The sequence below is a fragment of the Sitophilus oryzae genome, unplaced genomic scaffold (genome assembly GCF_002938485.1).
Source record: "Sitophilus oryzae breed Bouriz unplaced genomic scaffold, Soryzae_2.0 scaffold_684_pilon_pilon, whole genome shotgun sequence".
NCBI classification, from domain to species: Eukaryota; Metazoa; Arthropoda; class Insecta; order Coleoptera; family Curculionidae; genus Sitophilus; species Sitophilus oryzae.
Genome location: NW_022147289.1, coordinates 2080027 through 2101682, shown reverse-complemented (window position 1 = coordinate 2101682; position 21656 = coordinate 2080027). Strand labels below are relative to the sequence as shown.

General features: G+C 32.5%; 1 protein-coding gene across 6 annotated transcripts in view; it reads right to left on the bottom strand.

Moving 5' to 3' along the window:
• The window catches only part of LOC115888170 (probable protein phosphatase 2C T23F11.1), a 38014-nt gene that overhangs the window by 14470 nt on the left and 1888 nt on the right, over nucleotides 1-21656 (bottom strand). For 3 of the 6 annotated variants that reach the window (XM_030907784.1, XM_030907783.1, XM_030907785.1), the window contains exons 2-6: nucleotides 15316-15585; nucleotides 12042-12200; nucleotides 11405-11610; nucleotides 10003-10226; nucleotides 3016-3333 (exon numbers count right to left, since the gene is read on the bottom strand). In XM_030907784.1, the coding sequence (XP_030763644.1) occupies nucleotides 3040-3333; nucleotides 10003-10226; nucleotides 11405-11610; nucleotides 12042-12200; nucleotides 15316-15569 (1137 nt within the window). In that variant the 5' untranslated portion in view covers nucleotides 15570-15585 and the 3' untranslated portion in view covers nucleotides 3016-3039. Of the gene's footprint in view, nucleotides 1-3015; nucleotides 3334-10002; nucleotides 10227-11404; nucleotides 11611-12041; nucleotides 12201-15315; nucleotides 15586-21417; nucleotides 21550-21656 lie in introns of those variants that run through there. The other 3 variants (XM_030907781.1, XM_030907780.1, XM_030907782.1) reach the window with 2 other exon arrangements.

The window sequence follows — 21656 nt, the reverse complement described above, 5'->3', positions numbered from 1 at the left end:
TCAAATTAACATATCTAAATTCTTTGACATCTAATCTTTGACAAGTAATAAATAAAAGCTAAAAATGCAAGAAAAATATATAATTTAGTTAATTTAAGTGACAAAAATAAATGGAAACAATTTGTGTATAGTGTAGCAATTAAGTGAATTTATTTAATTTAGTATACCTTACACCTTCGGGTAGAAAGGTTTTTGATTATATATATATATATATATATATATATATATATATATATATATATATATATATATATATATATATATATATATATATATATATATATATATATATATATATATATATTATTGAAAAATAATTTAAATATCATTAAAAAACAAATCACATCATTTACTTTTTGGTTTGTTTTCACGCTGGTGATACCAGAGTTACCGACTCTCCAATATCCCCTAGATACGTATATTAAAAACCGCCAGAAACCTTTAGAGACAATATTGAAACTAAAATTTTGTTTTTTCGCCTATTTTGAACCTTTAATAATGATAATTACGCGAATATCGTTGCAAACTTTGAAAAAAAATCGTTGTTTAGAATTTAAATAATATTTGTAAAAATTTTATTTATTTATTAAACTAAAAAAACACTAAATCTAGCGGAAACACTGCTAAGTTGGCAACTATGAGTGATACCAGCTAATAATTATTTGAATTTTCTAAGCTTTATTCAGAACCTCGCAATTAGTGGAATAAATTAGTGGTTTCAATTAGCGTAGAAGTTTGTTCTCTATGGATACAACTGACTAACGCAAGCTGTTGCTAGGACGTTCCATTAATTTTAATTGTATTTTTTAAATATTATGAACTATCGTAAACTAAAAAGTATAAAGTGTAATTGAAACCACTAATTTATTCCAATAATTGCGAGGTTCTGAATGAAGCTTTAAACTGACTGCCAACTAAATGAGCAAAATCAAAATAGTCAACTATTTAAATCAGTTTCCTGGCAAAAATTAATATTCACAATGATATAAACTAGCGATGGGAACTATCGAATGAATTAGACTATCGAATGGTTACTGAATGAATGATTTCAACTATCGAATGGTTTCATTCGAATAAAATCATTCATTCATTTGTATACTAAAGCATATGTGACAACCTCGCCGTGCGACTAAATGGTTATCGTTAAGCCACGACTATCGAATGCTTTAGATAAATGAAATTTAGTATTCGTTTGATTTTTGTCTGCGTCGGTGCATTATTAGTTCTTCCAAATTTTTATAACTTGCCTTCTAAATACTGTGCTATTTTTGCGTTTATTAAAATATTTAAAATACTAAAGTAGTAGTGTTTTTTTTTTTAAATTGACGATTGTGTACGTGTGCAGGTGGTCAAAATTTTTCCGAAAATTTGTGTGATTTTCCGATCTTTCAATTATTTAATTTTATACGGTATATGGTTTATTTTTTTAATGGGAAATTTTGAGAAGTAACAATTTTTAAGAGAGATGAGGTGAACTTACAATTAATTTTAAAAATACATATGTATTTGTATTTTAGATGTTTTAGTAATATGAATTAGTTGAACTTAATAATCATATTTAAGTAATGTGGTAATGTGGTTAAGTAAATGGTTATCGAACTCAAATTTTGGGATGAGAAAATTAAATTGATTAATTAAAGTTTTACACGTGCCAATTTAAAAAAAAAGTTAACGATATTTGTATTTTGTTTATGCTAATTCTCATACATGTAGATTTTTGCGAAGAAATATTTCATTTATTTTTTAAAGTAAATGCCAGTAAAACCAAATATTATTTTTAAATACTAATACAAAGTAATAAAAAGTAATAAACGTATATAATTTTGATTTCTAATTTTTTATTTATATTTTTCTTCTATTACACTGCATGCTTAGAAAATTAATAAAAGTTTATATTTCATGATGTTAAAATTTGTTGTTCATATAACAAATTAGTTCTGTAATTATTATTATTTAATAAACCAACGTTGCCAAAAAATTTAGAGACTATATTATTTTTAAATAGGATCTAATATAAATAATTTTGACTTCTAATTTGTTGTTTATATTTTGCTACTACTTAAAAAAATGTTTATATTAAATGATTTTCAATTTTGGTGTTAATAGGTATAACAAATTGTTACTGTTATTATTATTTATTAAACCAGTTTTGCCTAAAAACTTTAAAAATCATTTTCCTACATCCAAAATAAAAAGTATTATTGCAGTGTAACAACAGAATATTAATAAAAAAAAATGCAAAATATATAGTCATACCACAGGTCATACTATCCCTAACTAACTATAATACCAAAGAATAATATTCTTTGCTAATACCAACTAATACGAATATACGGCAACAGCGCCGTTCATAATGTATTTTCTGTGTAAATACTAGCACCTCAATAAAAAAAACAATGTGTCCTTATCTTTATCTGACTCAAAATCAAAGATGCCGGCTTTTTTCATACCATTGCCACCGACCGCCGATCGCTGTCGGGTTTCTAGGAAAGAAACCTACGTCGCCGGGCGACAACTAAAATCCAGTTTATATTTTATTATAATCGATCCTGACGAATAAATGAATTTTACAAATGAATGAATTTTATAAATGAGTGGTTTTTTCTGCCGAATTAATATATTTCAAGGCAGATGACGCATCTATTCGATATTTTTATTCGAATAGTTTTCGACGAATGTTTTCTTATTAGCTATCGAATTATTCGAATGAATTGCAACTATCGAATGTTTCGATAGTATTCATTCGATAGTTCCCACTACTAATATAAACTCCACTTAATGAATATATACTCTGGCAACACTGGATCAAAATTTAACCCACCACGCATGCGCATCACTTATCCGACCGAAAAACGCAGGTTCGCCAAAGACAATCCATCCATTTTCGATTAAATCTCACAACAATAACTATTATTATAACAAACGTCAAGTACAAGACCTGACAACACACACATCCTCCGTCTGTATATGTTCACTTAAAAATAACACAATAATAAAATAATTTTAACAACATACTGGTAAGGCGCGAAGGTGCGAACGTTATTGCTCCTCCCCTTCGCTTTTGTTCGGTTGGTTCTGATTGGCGGCGCATCGCTTGGCCGAGCACCCGGCCGCGGCCGGCTTGGGCGAGGGAGGCGGGGGGGGGCTGTGAGGCTCCTCCTCTTTCGATTGGGCGTCGCTGAACACGAGGATCTTGTCCTCGTCCTCGTCCTCGCTGTCTCTCGGCTCCTCCGAGTCGTCCGTCTCGTGGCCGATCTTGTGCTCCGCCACGTAGTTTTTACACTTTTCGATCACTTTGTCGTAACTGTCGCCGTGCAGGAATACCACCAGTACCTGTAAAAAGAACAAATAGTGATAACTTTCATACAAAACAGCGAAATTTTATTCCTCTAATTTAATAATGAGCATTCAGAACGTCAAAATTAATGGTAGTAATTTTTAAGCTTCATTCAGAACCTCGAAATCAGTGGAATAAATTAGTAGTTTCAATTAGCCGTAGAAGTTTGTTCACCTAATTTTAATGTAAGCATTCAGAACGGCAACTATAGTCCGTAAAACGAATAACTTTGAATTTGACAGTTCCCGCGGACTTTTCTAGTGTTAATTTTATTAGGTTAGCAACTTGCGGCCATGCTGACGCAATGCCGTTTCTAATAGAACAGCCTCAGAGCGAGATTTATGACGTCACGCTAGTTAGATACTACGGATTAATAAATATGTTGTAGAATACATGGAAAACAATACAATATATATACCTATTTATAGTAATAAATACTTTGGCAAATAAACTATGAACCATACAAATGCAGCAAATGTTTTAAAATATGGCTGAAATCGTACTCCATAGTCAGTGTAGAAAGTTTTTGTGTTAAGAATAATAATTTAAAAAAATATGTGGTCATCTTTTGACAAGTTTATATTAGTTTATTAATTGCAGTAAACATTATAATATATAAATAAATGTTGTGATTGCAAATAATAATACATTACTATTAGTAGATATTGAATGTTTTTTTGTTAAATTAGATCGATTTTCAAACCCCAAAATTTAAAATATATTTTACATGTTACGCATTATCTTATGTACCACATTATTTGTATATTGTAAAACATTTGCTGCATTTGTATGGTTCATAGTTTATTTGCCAAAGTATTTATTACTATAAATAGGTATATATTATCTTCTTAATCTAAGTATATTATATTGTATTTATTAACTGTATATTATGTATATTTCATGTAAACTATATCATTTTTAAAATACAAACCAAAAAATACGAGGAATAATTATGTTTTCCATGTATTCTACAACATATTTATTAATCCGTAGTATCTAACTAGCGTGACGTCATAAATCTCGCTCCGTGGCTGTTCTATTAGAGACGGCATTGTCTAATATTTAGAAGTGTCAAAAGCTGATGACATTTTACTTTTGTCAATTATGACATTTCGTGTTGATTTTTGCAAGAAGAGGAAGAACTGTCACTTGTTTTATTATTTTCCTTTTCTATTTCATGAAAGTAAAAAGAGTTACCTATTTGATTCGTTCAGGCACTCAATTTAAAGAATATCAGTAACTTTTTTGACAGAGGGATTTTATATTTGACATGTTGGTAAAAAATAACGGTCAAAATTCAGAGTTATTCATTTTATAGACTATACCATTAGTGATAGTAATTTTCAATTAGTGGAAAAAGTTAATAAACCTTTGACTGTTCCACTAATTATTCTTCAAAATTTAAGAGGAATGTCATTTTGGCTTTTGATTATCACCCCAGGGGCGGGAAAGTGAAATAGCAAAAGCGGTTCCACCGTTTCCATGGAAATTTCAAATAAAATAGTTCCAGCCTCAGGCGCTAGGTGGTAGTGCAATTAATTTTTAGGTTAAGAAGTTGCTACTCGTTATTGCCAGATGGCGTTAAATCAGAATTTTTTGTAGTTTCCATAGTTTCCAACGGCCATTGTCATACTATTGTCAAATTCTCAAAAAATATTGTCGTTGTCATAGCGCCAATCATAATATTATCAAATGATTATGAAAACGTTTTTCAAACTATAATTTGTTACATGTGTTTTAATTAGACAATTCCTTTTGTTTGTGGCCCTAAAAATATAATGTAAGTCTTTTATTTTTGCCATCATTTAAGTACCTATTTATATTTACTCCATTTACAAAACTTTGGGCGTATTACGTTGGTCTTGTTTTATTATAATAAACGATGTTTAAATATTTGACTTATAAATAAAAACTTTAAATAATAAATAATATTTCACATGTTTGGCTTTAATTTTATTTAATAATTGTATAAATTATACTGTTAAATCTTATTTTTTTACACATTACAACGATACTTGTTATTAGTATTGTTGAATTTGTGTAAAAATAAGATTTAATAATCAAATTTAATTATTTTAAAGTAAAATTCAATAAATAGACTCATTTAAAAAGCCCGCGCTTCGATCCATTTAAAACAAGCCCTACTCAATAGATGGCGCCACTTCTGTAGGACCATTTTTCATTATGGCAGAGTCCATTCTTTTTCTAGCTAGGTATAGTCTTTGTATCACCCGTCAAGAAAAACTTTGGTTAGAAATCAAAAGTATATTGTTTTATAAGCTAAATATTATGCTCTCTCTATGGATACAACAGACTACCGCAAGCTGTTGCTAGGATATTTTATTAATTTTAATTGTGTTTTTTAGACATTGTGAATGATCGTAAACTAAAAAGTATAAAGTGTAATTGAAACCATTAATTTATTCCACTAATAGGAGGTTCTGAATGAAGCTTTAATTTGTAGTAGTGGTGAGCAAAATCGTTATTTTAAAATAACAGTTGAAACTGTTACTGTTATTTATATATAACAGCTTAAAATAACAGGTTTCTGTTATTTTTTGACTTTAATGTGATCATCTAAAAGAACATACGTATTGTCCAAATTGTAGCGAAATCATAAAAATCTTCATATTTATTTCTTAATAAAAAATAATGTACTTAAAATATAAAATTTATAAACAAATCAAACTCTGTTTTAATTTTTCTAATATATTTATTATATTATTAATAATTAAGAAAATAATTAATAAAAAAAAATAATATTAATAATATTAAAAAAATGATTAGCTTAGGGCTCAAACACACTGACGACCAGGTCGCACCGGCCAGGCCGCAGCTACCTCTAAAACCATTAAATCAAATGATACAGGGCACACTAACGTCCTGGCCGTCCGTTGGTCGTTGCGACCAGAAGACTGCACGGAAATATTATTATTTTCTGCCGCTTGTTGCCGGTTTTCTTCCAAATTAATATTTTTTCAGATGAAATCCCTCAAATTCAAGGCACAATATTTTATTTTCTATAAGATATAGTGTTTTAGTGTAGTTTTTGCACACGTGCAGAAAATCCAAAGAAATAGTATACAGACTGGATCAAAGGTAAACTTAAATCTAATCCCTTTTTTATCAAGGGTCGATTCTAGTAAAAACTCAAAACATTTTTATATGACATACCTACTCTATTTATGGTTGGTATGATACCCGTTATTATACCTTTGAGTTTCGATGTTAAAAAATAAAAAAAAAATAATATTTAAAGTTTTTCTACAACCACTTGTTTTTTTTACTAAATTAGTTTTTTTAGTTGTATTGTAGTCATGTACAAGGAGGACAACTGTATTTTAAATATTATATTTAATTTAACGTTTTTCAAACAGGTTCATTAGACTATATTTCTACTAGGTACATTATTTTGAAAAAAAAAATTAAGAAAGTAACTTAAACATTCATAAAAATAAAAGTAATTACTGTTGTAGATTCTTCGTTATATTGTAAACATTGAAATAACTGGAAGCTAAACTTTCTACCTGCTTATACTTAGAGCCAGTGTCTGACGATCTTTTTTTACGATGGCCCTAATGTGTTTACTTCTAAAGTCGATAATCAGCCGATAATCAGCCAGAAAAGCGCCATATCAGTAGAAAAAAGAAACAGAATATCTCCCTTTTTGTCGGTCGCGCGTACACAATGCTTTTTGTTTGTTGTGAATAGTAACTTCGCTTTTTAGTTAACTCGGATATTTTAACATTTCTGAAACAATATTTTCTAATTGGTAAAACGTAAAAAATCGTTAGATTTGACAACTCTGTTGAAACTGGCCGTTCATCTGGCCGCAGCTAAAACCGCAATACATCCGGCCAGCCGACGCGACGGCCAGGTCGTTGCGACCTGGTCGTCAGTGAGTTCGAGCCCTTAAACAATATTTCTTTATTTAAGTAGTTGAAAAGCACTTAATATTTCTAATCACCAGAATTCTAATTCATTTTATCACTAAATTTCTAATCACGATTCACAATTTCTTGATACCGTTGAAAATATTAATAAAATCAACTAAGTAACTCAAACTTAATAACTAAGTACTAAAACTTACAAAGCAAAAACTTTAAAATGTAAATAAATATTTAAAAATGAGTTTTCAGAAAGCAAAATAGTAAAATAAACTTGCTCAAAACGATTCTATTAACAGAAGCTTAATCAAGACAATTTTCTTTAATTCAGTTATAATTAATAATTATTTTTACCATTCATTATTGATGCCAAAAAATACCCAGAAATCCGACAAAATAAAATGACTTTCAAACTATTGAAATAAATTGAAACTGTCGATATGTTTTAGAAAACGCAAAATACCCTTTTGTTATATTTTTGCAAATATAATAATAATAGCTCCCGTATATAGCGTTTAACGCCTTGGGAGTAGCAAGGTACAGCTTGCTATACTAGAGCCGTTCGGTATACAAGGAAGGTAATGTGGCTAGCACTCTACGCTTCAACCGCCTATTATTACCTCAGGATGGTGAATCCCAAGTACTCATTTAAGGCTGAGTCGACCTTTTTCCAAATATTTGTATTAAAAATTAAATAATTAAATTCTAACGCCACCGTACACCGCGATCGACCGACACAGGCGAAAAAGCTATATTTTCCAACTCCGCTTATCTCAACCGCCGCCCGTTATGCTCGTAACAGGTTAAAAATCAATGTATCTAAAATAACCGCTTATTTTCTATACGTTATTCCTCAACCTGTTGCGAGCCCAACATCGACAATCGACCGATGCAGCAGCGTTACTTTCCCACTCCGGTTATCCCGACCGCCGCGCTTTATGCTCGCAACTGGTTAAAAAAAGCTGCTTATTTTATAGTCTGTCCAACGAGAAGATCCTTGACAGTGATAGATGTGTCTGTCATTTTAATTTCAAAGTAGTTTATTTTATTTTACAAAGAAATAAGTTGGTACAACTGGAACGCATAGCAGGAAATATTTAAAATTTGATTGACAAGATGACAAGTGATTACTTCAAAATATTGTGACTTTTAATAAACAAAATCCATTAAATTTTATCGAAGATAGTCGAAGGTACTAAAAATAAGCCGAATATTTCAAATTCCAATGCTAATAATAAGGAATCATTGCTTAGAACAGAAAAATAATTTGTTTTTGGTCAGTACATTGAGATTTTTGAGTACAGCAGATTAACTTTATTTTTTCTGCGTTTATTAAATATTTAGTTAGAGTGCCTAACTATAGATTGTAGTTATACAGTTATGTATTTTATTCCGCCGGTTTTACGTAATTGCTGGTAACAAAATTTTAAAATTTTTTATTTGATATGTATTATTATATGATAAACTAGCGTGTACCAGCGACTTCGTTCGCGTCGAATTAATCATTTGTAATGGTGATGATAAAGCAAAGCAAGAATTTCCATTAACATACAAACTGGATAAAATTTTCTCACATTTATGTCAGCATGAGAAAAAACAATATGGCGATATTATTATATAACTTGGTAATATTTGAGGGCTGGTTTCATCTCGTTGGAATTTGACTTTCGACCAAACAGACCAACGTCCAAACCAAACCAAATCCGTTTGCCAAAAATAAGCTTTTTACGTCAAGCAGTTTCAGCAGAATCGTGGTTAAGAAATTACCCAACTTTTTGGAACACCCTGTATAATTTTTTAAAAAATTTCAAAATATGTAAAAAAACCAAATAAATTATGCTTGTCCAAGCGTTTTCCCGAAAGACTAACCGTTTTCTAAATAACAAATATTGTAATATTTGAGGGGCGTTTTCACCCTCTTGTAATTTGATATTCGAGAAAACCCTCCTTATAGAACCTCTACACCTCACAGTCAATCCGTTTGCCAAAAATCAGCTTTAAACGTCAAGCAGTTTAAGCAGAATCGTGATTACTTAATGGTCATATTTTATGAAACACCATGTATAAATTTATAAAAAATCTTAAAAATATGTAAAACAACAAAATAAAATATACGTGTTTAAGAGTTTTTCCGAAAAACTCACCGGTTTTTAAATAAAAATATTTTAATATTTGAGGGATAGTTTCACCCCCTTAGAATTCGAGTTTCGAAAAATCCCTTCTTATCGAACCTCTACACCCTAAAGTCAATCTGTTTTCCAAAAATCAGCTTTTTACGTCCAGCGCTTTAAGCAGGATCGTGATTAATTAATGACCAGATTTTTCGAAACACCCTGATTACATTTTTAAAAAATCTTAAAATATGTAAAAAACAAAATAAAATATACGTGTTTCAGTGTTTTTTCGGAAACTTGACCGTTTTTTAAATAAAAAATATTGTAATATTTGAGGGGTGGTTTCACCCTCTTGGAACTGGAATTTCGAAAAATCCCTTATCGAACCTCTACACCCTAGAATCAACCTGTATGCCAAAATTAAGCTTTTTACGTTGAGTGGTTTGAGCAGGATCGTGATGAATCAGTATGTCAGTCACAGGATTTTATATATTAGTATATATAAATATTTTTATTTAAATAAATAAAGCGACCGTACTGGCTGGGGATCGAACCCAGTACCTTCCGCTCCGCAGATCGACACACTAACGCTGGAGCTACGGCCGGCCACATTATACTCCTTCCTTAATATTTTTACTCAAAATTCTAGCCCAGTCCTACTTACAACTGTCATGTTATCACAGCCCAAGCCCGCCAGATGACAATCGGGAGCCAGACACTTCATCATCAGGTTCTCGCATATGAGTTCCGATTCCAGTCCGTTGGCGATATTCTCGGTGACATAATACATAACGTCCTCGTCCGACATCACGTCCCAGATTCCGTCGCAGGCCAGTATCAAAAAGTCCCAGTCCTGAGTGATTTTCCTCTCCACTATGTCCGGTACAGCTGTAACATTAATGCTAGAGTGCAACAGACTGTATCAAATAGAAAGCAGCGCAATCATTTCGACCACAAGGCCGACCAATTTTAGGTTATGTCCTTATACTTCCCTACTTTAAATCTTTATTTTATTAATGGCAATTGAACAATATGGATTTTTTCTGTATGGCGTAGTGACGTCACAGGTGATATGCGCGAACCTTTGAATAAGAAGACTAAGGAGCATGTCAAAAATCTTAGGTCCACCGCGATGGGCCTCAAATATATGGCCGACTTAAATTTCAGTTTATCAGTGCCGTTCTAATTTTATTTAAAAAATGTAAAACTATGATGTAGGGTAGACGTGGGGTAGACTCAATAATATGTTGTTTTATTTCACGTTGTGAATAAATGTTGGTGTTATTAAAGTTGTTACAAAAATATATAATTCTAATAAAAATAGATAATTTATAATAATTATTTATTAACACAAACATCCGATACGCTACTGAAGCAGGTAAATCAAATTGACGTATCTAAATTCTTTGATATATAATCTTTGACAAGTAGTAAATAAAAGCAAAAATGCAAGAAAAAATATATAATTAGTTAATTTAAGTGAAATTCATAAATGATCCGTTTACTACACGTATGTATATTATATAGTCACTTACCTAGCGAAAAGTTGTCCCATTATTTCACTCGATTTTTGCCGAGATCTACCGCACTCTACACAACCAACTATTTGAGAGTCTTTTTCGATAAATCGCGATAGTATCACTATAATTTAAGTTCTGCCACAATTTCCATCTAGATATACTACCTTTATATCAGTACTAGAATAAATAATAAATAACATAAAATAAGCTCCGTAAAGAGTGATAAATCAACAAAATTTCAAATCAAATTCAAATGTGTCAAATAAATCGTCAAACCGAACTGTCAAGGATCCCCACCCTAGAGTCCTTTTTCCGCCCATGCATGAATACATGGATATCATTATGCTCCTTCCTTAGTCTTCTTATTCAAAGGCGCGAACTGAACGAAACTGGAGCCGCTATCGATCATACCTTGTTCTCTTTGTATCATGCTTTTTTCTCGTTAGATCGTGCTTCACGGCCGTCATTCAAGGCCGTGACGTCACGGCCTTGTGGTGTAATGTTTTACTTTGCAATTAAAAGCTTGTAAAGAAATGATGAACTAACCTATAACAATTTGTTTCTCGTCTCCTTTAAAACTGTTGGCTTTGAAAACGTAATCGCCAAAAGCTCTGGACAGGGCCAAGTTTCCGTTGACCCTGTTGCAATCGACCCATCCGCCCGCCTCGGCGATACGTTTGGACTCTTCTATATTATTCGGTTTGTGGTCCCAAGATAGTTTTTCTAGCTTATTATTTACACTGGCGATTGCTCTAAAACAAAAATGCATAAGATATTTATTAATGTTTATACCCTTGCTACGAGTTCATTAGAGTAAAAATATCAACCAAATCGATTCTTTCAATCCGATTTTATTCTACATTCTATATCCTAGAGATTGGCCTCGATAAAATTATTATCAATTGTCATTCCCCAGTAATTTGACGTAGTTTTTTTTTCATTAGGATACAACTTTAACAATAACCAAAGAAAAATATCATAAAACAGAACCTAACCTAACTTTTACATAGAATTAGTAATGAAAATCGACTATCGAAAAATCGATTGTTATTGAAAACTACCGATATCTTTCGACAGTCAAAACTATCGATCGTTTTTCATAGTATTCTATAGATACATATACATAGTTTACTAAGATAGTTCTCCACCACTACCCTGTACTTTATTATATCGCATAACAAACCTTGAATCTCCTATATTCGCACAATACAGTATGTTGTCCTTGATGATGACTGTGACGGCGGTGGATCCCGAATGCTCACCTTTTAAATATTCGTCTCCTATCATAGCGTTATCAAGTTCCAAAAATGCTTGTTTCAATGCCTCTGTAATATTTCCCTCCCTGTGCGAATAACAAATAATTATCAAATGTCATAATTAGACATAATTATAAATTATAAATAAAATAACTAAAAAATACGACTCAACACAAAAATATAACAGTATATCGTTGGTTGAAAGAATTGGGAAGATACGCAACCTAATGGGCGAATTCGTGACAAGGCTGATTTGGTTTCCCCTTACGTCTCATGTGCTGTACGGTGGAGACACCAATCGTTCTGCGGTCAACGCATAAAAAACTTTTTTCTCTAATTCGGCTAACGAAGGCATATTGAAAACGGTGTGGATCTGAAAGCGACAGTGTTGCCATTTTACAATGTGCAATATCTGTAATGGGTTTGACAAAAATAACATTAGTTGAAAAATCCGCGTTTATGTATTGAAAATGTATTCGTGTTAAACAAAGAATAAAGAAAAAAAAATAAAAATTCTTTTATAGGTACTAAATATGTCGTATCACAGATTAGGTATACTATATGTATACAGATAGAAATCTTATCCCTAATTCGTGGTACGAAAATTGTTTTTTATGACGATGAGCAAACGAGTAAAATTTCCTGTGCGCAAAAATAAACTCGCGTAAAATAACAATAAACAGCGTAATAGAGATATTAATTTCTATGATTTCTTACTATTTTAATGTATTAATAATTAACTGTATTTTATTTTACTTTTTTTTTGGAAATAAAGGCATTATTATTATATCGGTAAACCGAATAGCGTGCATGGACGTTAATAAGGCCAGGTGTTATTTCCTTTACGTGAGGTGGTATTAACTCTCTTCATTTATAGTTATCGGATCGGAAAGAGTTCTGTTCGCGTCGCGTCCGCTATTTAAACTTAACCTAACTTTGAATTTAAAACTTTGAAATTGTTGTGTTTACTAGGTATTTTAAAACTAAATGGCTAAAGTGCTTATTTCCAGTGCTTTATTGTTCAACGTCTGCCAATGTGTTTAGGGCAACAAATTCTCTTAGAAGGGCTAAGTCGTCATCTGCTGTAAACCTAAGCCTCTATATAGGTTCTTTATTATTGGAAGTCAGGTGCCCGGTGGCGTAGAGGTACAGGATCTCGTCTACCAATCTCAAGGTGTGGGTTCGATTCCCACACCCGGCATTTCATCAACCGACTATTTTTATTAAAATAAAAATAGTTTGGGTACCTAGGTCGACTCAGCCTTAAATGAGTACTTGGGATTCACAATCCTGAGGTAATAATAGGCGGTTAAAGCTTAGTGCTAGCCACATTACCAAGGCGTTAAACGCTATATACGGGAGCTATTATTATTATATATTATTGGAAGAGGTGGAATCCATATTTTGGGCCATATTTATTTAATTAAAACTAATCCCAGCTATTTAAATATCAAATTACCTAATAAAACTAAAGTAATAATTCAAAACAATTCAAACATAACGTAAAATAAAAGATCTCGCCGGCCGGCCCCGGTTGTCAAATACCCGCAAATGCCCATTTAAGCAATTTTTAAACGTTATTTAGAAATAGTGCTTGGTGTAATTGATCCACAAATTACATCAGGCGGTAACGTTATTAGCGGGCGTTGCGTTAAAAATTAACTCGCGCATATCGTAACCATGATAAGGTACGCGTAAATACTGCATGACGCTATTCGGTTTTCCGATATCTCTCTAATAACTGTGCCGGTCAGCCGCTGTGCACAATTTTAGAAGCCATAAGTGGGCGTGGTATGTGCGCAAACTAGTAACCTAACCAGTGCCCGATTGCGCAAATTGGAACCACGAAAAACAATAAAGAAAAACAAAGTTTATAATCTGTGGTCGTATGATCGAGAAAAGTCGTTTAGTTGGCTTGGAAATGACGATTATTATTATATACTGTACCCAAAATCCGTAAATCGACGGATTAATCAGTAGTTCTGGCAACAATGTTTCCGGCAACCACCCACTCTGTCGACTGAAAGCAGAACTACTGTCCAGTATTCCTTATCCGCTGCGCTGTAAATGACTATCAGCGCGCAGCGGCGCAGGGCTAAACTAAATCTCGGACCTCGGACAGACTGACGGTAACGCGAGCTACATCTCGGACAGGTTATGTGCCACGAAATCGCCCATAACGTTGCTTGTCCGTCTTCTTATTTCTTCAATCAACGATTATTGTAATCGCAAAACATTTTCCGATACACGTCATCAATCATATCGACATTGACACTAAAGTCTATAAACCTGACTAAATAAAATTTTGGCAAAAATGTTTAAATTTATCGTATAATTTAAGATACCGAGCAGCTCTTCATTTTGCTTTATAGAGTAAATGATTGTAACAGATATTTTATTTAGGTTAAAGCTGCAAAAATTAGTTTAAACCGAATTTTATTATCGCTATGTTGGTCACATTGCGCCGTGTTCAGCAATGTTGTCCTTTATTATTTGACAATTATCCTAGTGTCAGTCATAATTTTGTATAATATCGTGTTGTTGTTGAATTTTTGTGAGTAATTCTCGTTTTTTTGCCTATTTTCATAGTTTTTCATTTTCGAGTTTTTGTATTGCATTTCTTGAAATTGTGTGTTAAAAATATGCCGAAGCATTTAAACAGTCGAAGCAAAGGGTTTCTAGTTTACCTGTTTTTTTAACTATTTTGAACGAGAACGTGACAATAAAGGTCTTTTATTACCCTTGACTGCAGTCAGAAAAGTAGGTTTGATTGATAAGCACATCATACCACTTTCAAAGTTGGTTTTTATAAAATTCTGTGATTATTAGTTTGTGCATTAATAGCACCAACTTACTTGTTATTACCACTTATAGCGTTGTAAGATGTACGTCAATAAATAAATAACCCATATATAATAACGCTTATAATAATCTTCATAATGGACTCGTTTTTGCCAATAAGTAAAATAAGCTATAAAACAAATAAATCAATTAATCACTAAAATATTAGTTATTAAATTAAAAATAAAACGTAAAACTCTTTAAAAAAATATATAATAAACATGTTGTTTGTTAATTTTAAATTAAGATTCATCTCATAAATCCATCACAATCTGGCAGCGCTGTCGCCATCGCTTGTCACTCAAAGTTGATTACGTGTATCGGAAATTGTTTTGCGATTACCATATATTATAATCTTACTTATATTCGGGCCTATTGATAATAAATTTGTGCAAGTTTCTTCCAGCATATTGGGCTGTCTTGGCGCCTCCATGTCCATCGTACACCCCAAAAAACGCCGTTCCGGGATCGTCCGGCAACGAGAGAATATGCGTGTGCGCATCCTCCATCTTGATACGCCATCCTTGCATCGCGCTACTGGCTACCTCGTACAGGTCATTTTTCACAAAAGCCGTTTCTTTGGCTGTGATCGGTTCCGAAAGTGTTTGTCCCATTATTATTGATAAATTCCTATAAAATATACAGGGTTGTTCAAGCTATTCGACACAGAGTATTGTAGCCAAACGATTAGAATTTTAGAAATTATGAATGATGAGGTCGTTGGAGGACTATTAATGCAACAATTTAAAATTATTTTCAAAAGGTTTTCAAAAGCATGTTTCAAATATGCCCTGAAAAATAAAGCATTAAGCTTCATTTAGTGATGTGTCGGTATTTGAGTAACGCGATTTTGGAGCGGTATTTTTTTGTAACGTCGTGTCGCGCTCCACAACGAATCAGGGACCTGTTACTGAAGAACGACGACAAAATTATAAATTATTTATAATTTGCAAATAAATTATTTATAATCGCACTTGAAGCTCGAACCGTAATAACCGCATAGCGACGTGTTTAGCTCCAGCCGTCGCGATTTCGTCGGTCGCCAACAGTAGTATCTGGAACGGTATGTCCGTAGCGCCACGCGATCTCGATCGGGACGTGTTCGCTCCAGCCGTCGCGCTCCTAGAGTTTTAGTTCCCTGTCGCGAACAGAAGTAACTGCTGTAACTGATTAACGACGCTCGACCTCGGCGGTCACGTACTTCGTTCCAGCAGTCGCTGGAGCGCTTCTAGGGTTTCGGTTTTGCCTGTCGCGATTTGGTCGGTTACTATTGGCCTTGGTGCTCCCGTCGCTACGTTACTTTCGAAATAGCGATTTTTGGTATGGTATAAAATAGTGTCGTTTGAAAGATGAAACGCAAAAGCAAAAATTGTTTATATCTATTTTTAAGGTTAGGTTAGACCAATAAACAATTTTTTTTGACAGTGGTTTGGACTTTGTTCTTGATTTTAACATTAAATATATTATATTGCAATACACATAAATATGAGCCGTTCATTTTATTTAAACGAAAATTGATAAAGAAAAAAATAACAAGGAATGTCATTGATTTTCTAAAAATGAGATAGATTTGCTATACACAATTATAAACTCGATATTTGGAGAATGAGTGGCGGATAAAAGTTACATTAATCAACAAATCATCTACAAATCTAGATAAGTTAGATATATTTTCAGCGAGGACAGCAACAGTTTGGAAGTCGGAACCTCGGTTACAAAATCGCGGTATTTTTCTGGAACGGTCGCTATTGTAACGTGACTCACGTGGAACCGGTATTCCCATCACTAGCTCCAATTAGCGTAGAAGTTTTTTCCTTATTTCAATGTAAACATTCAGAACGTAAAAATTAGTGGTAGTAATTTTCAGTTAATAGAAAAAGTTAACAAACTTTTAACTTCTATCACTAATTATGCTTCAAATTTTGCGAGGAATGTCATTTTGACCTTTGATTATTATCCGGCAAGAGAAAATGTGTTTAGAAATGAAAAATTTATTGTTTTATAAGCTGAATATTAGGCACTCTCTATGGATACAACTGACTACCTATTGCTAGGATATTCTATTAATTTTATCTGTGCTTTTAAGACAATGTGAATGATCGTAAACTAAAAAGTATAAAGTTCAGAATCTCGCAATTAGTGGAATAAATTAGTGGTTTCAATTACACTTTATACTTTTTAGTTTACGATCATTCACAATGTCTAAAAAACACAATTAAAATTAATAGAATATCCTAGCAACATCTTCCAGTAGTCAGTTGTATCCATAGAGAAAGCCTAATATTTAGCTTATAAAACACAAAATTTTGATGTCTAACCAAATTTTGTCTTGACGGATGATAATCAAAGGCCAAAATGACATTCGTCGCAAATGTTTGAAGTATAATTAGTGGAAAAATTAAAAGTTGGTAATTTTTTCCACTAACTGAAAATTCCTACCACTAATTTTGACGTTCTGAATGCTTAAATTCAATTTGCATTAAATTTTATTATTTAAATTCAATTGAAACCACTAATTTATTCTACTAATTGCGAGGTTCTGAATAAAGCTTTAAAATTGTTACCGCATTTTCATAAAATCGGAAATATTTCAAAAACAGTAAAATTAAAGTGCGGTAAAGCTTAATCAAATTTGCATTTATTTTAATCGTAGAAACTAAAAATATACAGGTTGTTCCATATAAAAAAATGCAACCTTGATATTTTTTATTTATTTGGAACACTATGTACCTTTTGGAAATAATTTTAAATTGTAGCCTTGGCAGACCAGGCAATAATTTCCAAAAATCTATTGGATACTCCGGGTCGAATAGCGTGAACAACCCTGTAGTTTAGACATATTTAAAAATAACGGTAATTTAGGGAAAAAGTTTGAAATTACAGTAGAACTTCGATAATTCGGACACATAACGGAACAGCTACCAGCGCATTATTGAGGTATCCGAATTACAGGGGGAATATTTTTAATATGTTATTGTTTCCAACCCAAACTCTATGAAAGGAATTGCAAAAATGCTGACACAATATTGGAGTATGATGAATTTACTATAAAACACATTTAAACAAACAGCAATACAGTTCTACCAAATAAACTTTTAGTCACGTCATTAAGCTTGCGATTTTTAAATTCATTGTTGCCAACCATGGACATATTCGGCGCCGTGCTTACTAATTGGAATTTAAATTTCGCGCTGGTGATTCAGTTGGTAGCTCTGCTGTAAGTTGCCACATTTATTTATTTCCTGACATTTGCTGTCCTCCATTCGCGAATTTCCAGTTCCAGAGCTTTACGCCCTGGGCTGCTCAGAACGGTTCTGAAAGGAAGCTGTGCGCGATAGCCTGGTGCCTCCATATGGCCAAAACAGTTCTGAACTTTATAGCTTACTTCGGGTTTCTCTTATTACCGATTCTGAACCGTCCTAGAACTGTGATGCGTAGGAAAGGGCATAAGAAAATATGAAGACATTATTTCATTTGCGCATGCGCTGCAGAGTTCTAGGACGGTTCAGAATCGGTAATAACGAGAACCCAAACAAAGCTTATGACTCAATTGAATGGAGGAAGAGTATCGCGTTCTTGAACAGTTCAGAGCTGCTCAACTGCGTGAAAGGAGGACAGCAATTTTCATTCGTTTTGACAGTTTATTTTTCTATTACGATTTTTTGGTTTAAATGAATTCTGTTGCAATATTTTTACTAGCAGGCCTTGCAGTCGAACATTGTTTTTTTAGAAAATCTTTTAGTGCGAAGTGTATTACACAAGATAGCTTAATAGCCGTAAAAAACTCATCGCAACTTTATTAGAATATTTTGAACGAGAAAGCGGTGGTAATGGCACTTTATGTCCGTTAAGTGCTGTTAAAGATGTGAGTTTTGTTGATGTAAATAATAACTGTTTATATACAGGGTGCGTCTCAAAAGTGGCTCACCCCTATAACTTTTTTATTTTTTTAGATAAAAAAACGAGATTTGGTATGTTAGTATAAGACATAAATTAGGATCGATTGACGTATCCAATTATTTATCGTCACTTCTTCTTTCACCGGAAATGACAACAACTTTCGATTTTTAAATGGCACCATCGGTATTTTTTTACTCTATTTGATAGAAAATGACACTGTGAATAGAATGACATATCACATGTTTTCGCTTAAAAACAAATCGTATTTTAAATTTTAATCTAGAGTGCCATGGCTTGTTTAAAACACTAATTTTTAATCAAGGAGCCTTGGAAAAATAGATTTGATCGTCTAATGTTTTTCGTGTCTTGTCCTGGCCGGTTAAAAATGCCCAAATCGTAATTTTAATCATATCTGAATTTTTTCAAAAAATGGAATAATGCTGGCTCATTAACATATTTGTAAAAAGTTTTTTTTTCGAATAATTTGATACTACACACTTAGTATTTTGAGTGAAATTGTCGCTATGAACCGCATGTTACAATTGCAAATAATATAAGCCATATGCGAAAATGTCAAAAGTTGACATATGATATGTCATTCTATTCGAAATGTCATTTTCTATCGAATACAGTAAAAATATACCGAGGGTGCCATTTAAAAATCAAAAGTTGTAGTCATTTCCGGTGAAACAGGAAGTGACCAAAAACAATTCAATACGCCAAACAATCCTGATTTATGTCATAGACTAACACACCAAATCTCGCTTTTTTATCTGAAAAAATTACAAAGATATAGGGGCTATAGAGAGCCACTTTTGAGACTCACCCGGTATTTATAATTAATTTATTTTTGTTTCCTAAAATATTTGGATTAAAAGAAAATATGTAAAAGTGGGCAACGCTGTGCCGGTCAAGCTTAATCAGGTCACTAAAAGTTTATTTGGGTTCTAGTAAACTTTAGGTACCTCGGAATTTCACACTTTCTTTGTTTTCTTAGAAAGATTACTGTAAATAGAGCATATTAAGACAAAACATTTGTTGGATCATACAGTTTTTTTCATATACGTATTACTTTTTACAAATATACTCAGCCTAATCTCCAAAAAGTGAAGCCCAAACAGTGAAAGAACAATATGGAATTCTGCATAAGTCTATTTCACCCGGATATTCATTTAACTGAGCATGCCTCACCTGAAGAAGTTTTCATTGGTCGATGTTTTTAAAGGGAAGTGGTTGACTGACATTTCCCCTAACCTTCAATTTTATTTATATTTTTATTATTTATAACACATTATCATGGAGTTGGAAAAATATCAAAAAATAGTTGGAAACAATAAACTAAACAAAATCACTCTTTTACTAATCACTAATTTTCTAATCGCAGTTCAATCCATATCCGGGTGAAATAGACTTATGCAGTTTTAATATGGAGCTGGGTTATGTTGTATTTTTCTTACGGCACAGAAATTGCACACGAGGTTAAATAGGGAACCCTGAGTATATTTGTAAAAAGTAATACGTATATGGTTTTTTTAGCATTTGGGTTGTTTTGGTTAGCTTTTCTTTGTGGAGGGTGTTAAGCTGTGGTTTTATTTTAATAATTAACTGTGATTTTGCAACAGTATTATTAGATTGGTTAAGATTTGGGTTGCTTTGGTTAGCTTTTCTTTGTGGAGGGTGTTAAGCTGTGGTTTTTATATTTTAATAATTTACTGTGATAAGATTGGTTAGCATTTTAGACTCTTTTAAATGAATTTTTTTGGTTCAAAAGTGCTTCATCCAAGGATTTTTTTCTTTTAAACTATTCTATAGCAATAGAGCTTTTGACTAAAAAAATAAAAATTGCGAAATTCTGAGGTACTTAATGTTTACCAGACCCGTTTATTTGATATGAACTTTACTTACTACAATATCCACAATAAGTAAATATGAAATTGATATTTAATTGGAAAGTGGAAAGAAGATATCGATGTTGCTGCCTCAACATTTTTATCTTTTAGTCCTTTCAAAAGTCAAACATTTTGCGTAGAAGCATCGTCTTCTTCGGCCCAGTAAATGCTTTGTGATAAGGATTTTACAGCATTGCTAAGTTCTATTTTCAACACAACATTGTCATCCTCTTTTGTTCTCTTTGTTTCCAATGCCTCGTTGTTAGGTTTTCCTCTTCAATTTGTCTCTGGCTTACTCTCAATCAAACCAGAGACAACTTCTTTTTCTTCTTAAGTTAATCTACATTTTTTTTTCATTTCGTACATGGTCCTTGATATGATTTTACCACAAAACTCCTTGTTATTTCTGATTTTTTTTATATCTGACATATTGAATTTCGGAACAGTAAATGGATCAGAAGTTATTCTCCTTCCTTCCTTGTCAATGCAATCCAATGTCTTGCATTTTTTAAACAAGAGTCGTTTAGTTGGCCCTATTTTTAAGCGACATAAGACACTCCTGTACAAAGAAAAGACTACATACAAGATTGTCCGGTTGATAAGAGACGAACTGCTGGAGTATCCGATTTGGCGCCGTGTCCGAATTAGAGAAGCTCTACTGAATGTTATAGACCCGAAAAGCAACCTGCTGCCGTTCTTGTATAGAAATTTGGAAAACTTTACATTCAAGAAATAGAAAGGAAATGATTTAAATTTGTTCATTATCTAAAAAGTTGACTTAAAATGTTATTATGACAGGGTAAAATTACGACAATGTCACTGACAATTTTTTTTACAACACAGAAAAATTCATTGTACAGGGTGGGTCAAATTGGACGCTTTTAAGGGAAACACCCTTTTCTATCTGGAGTT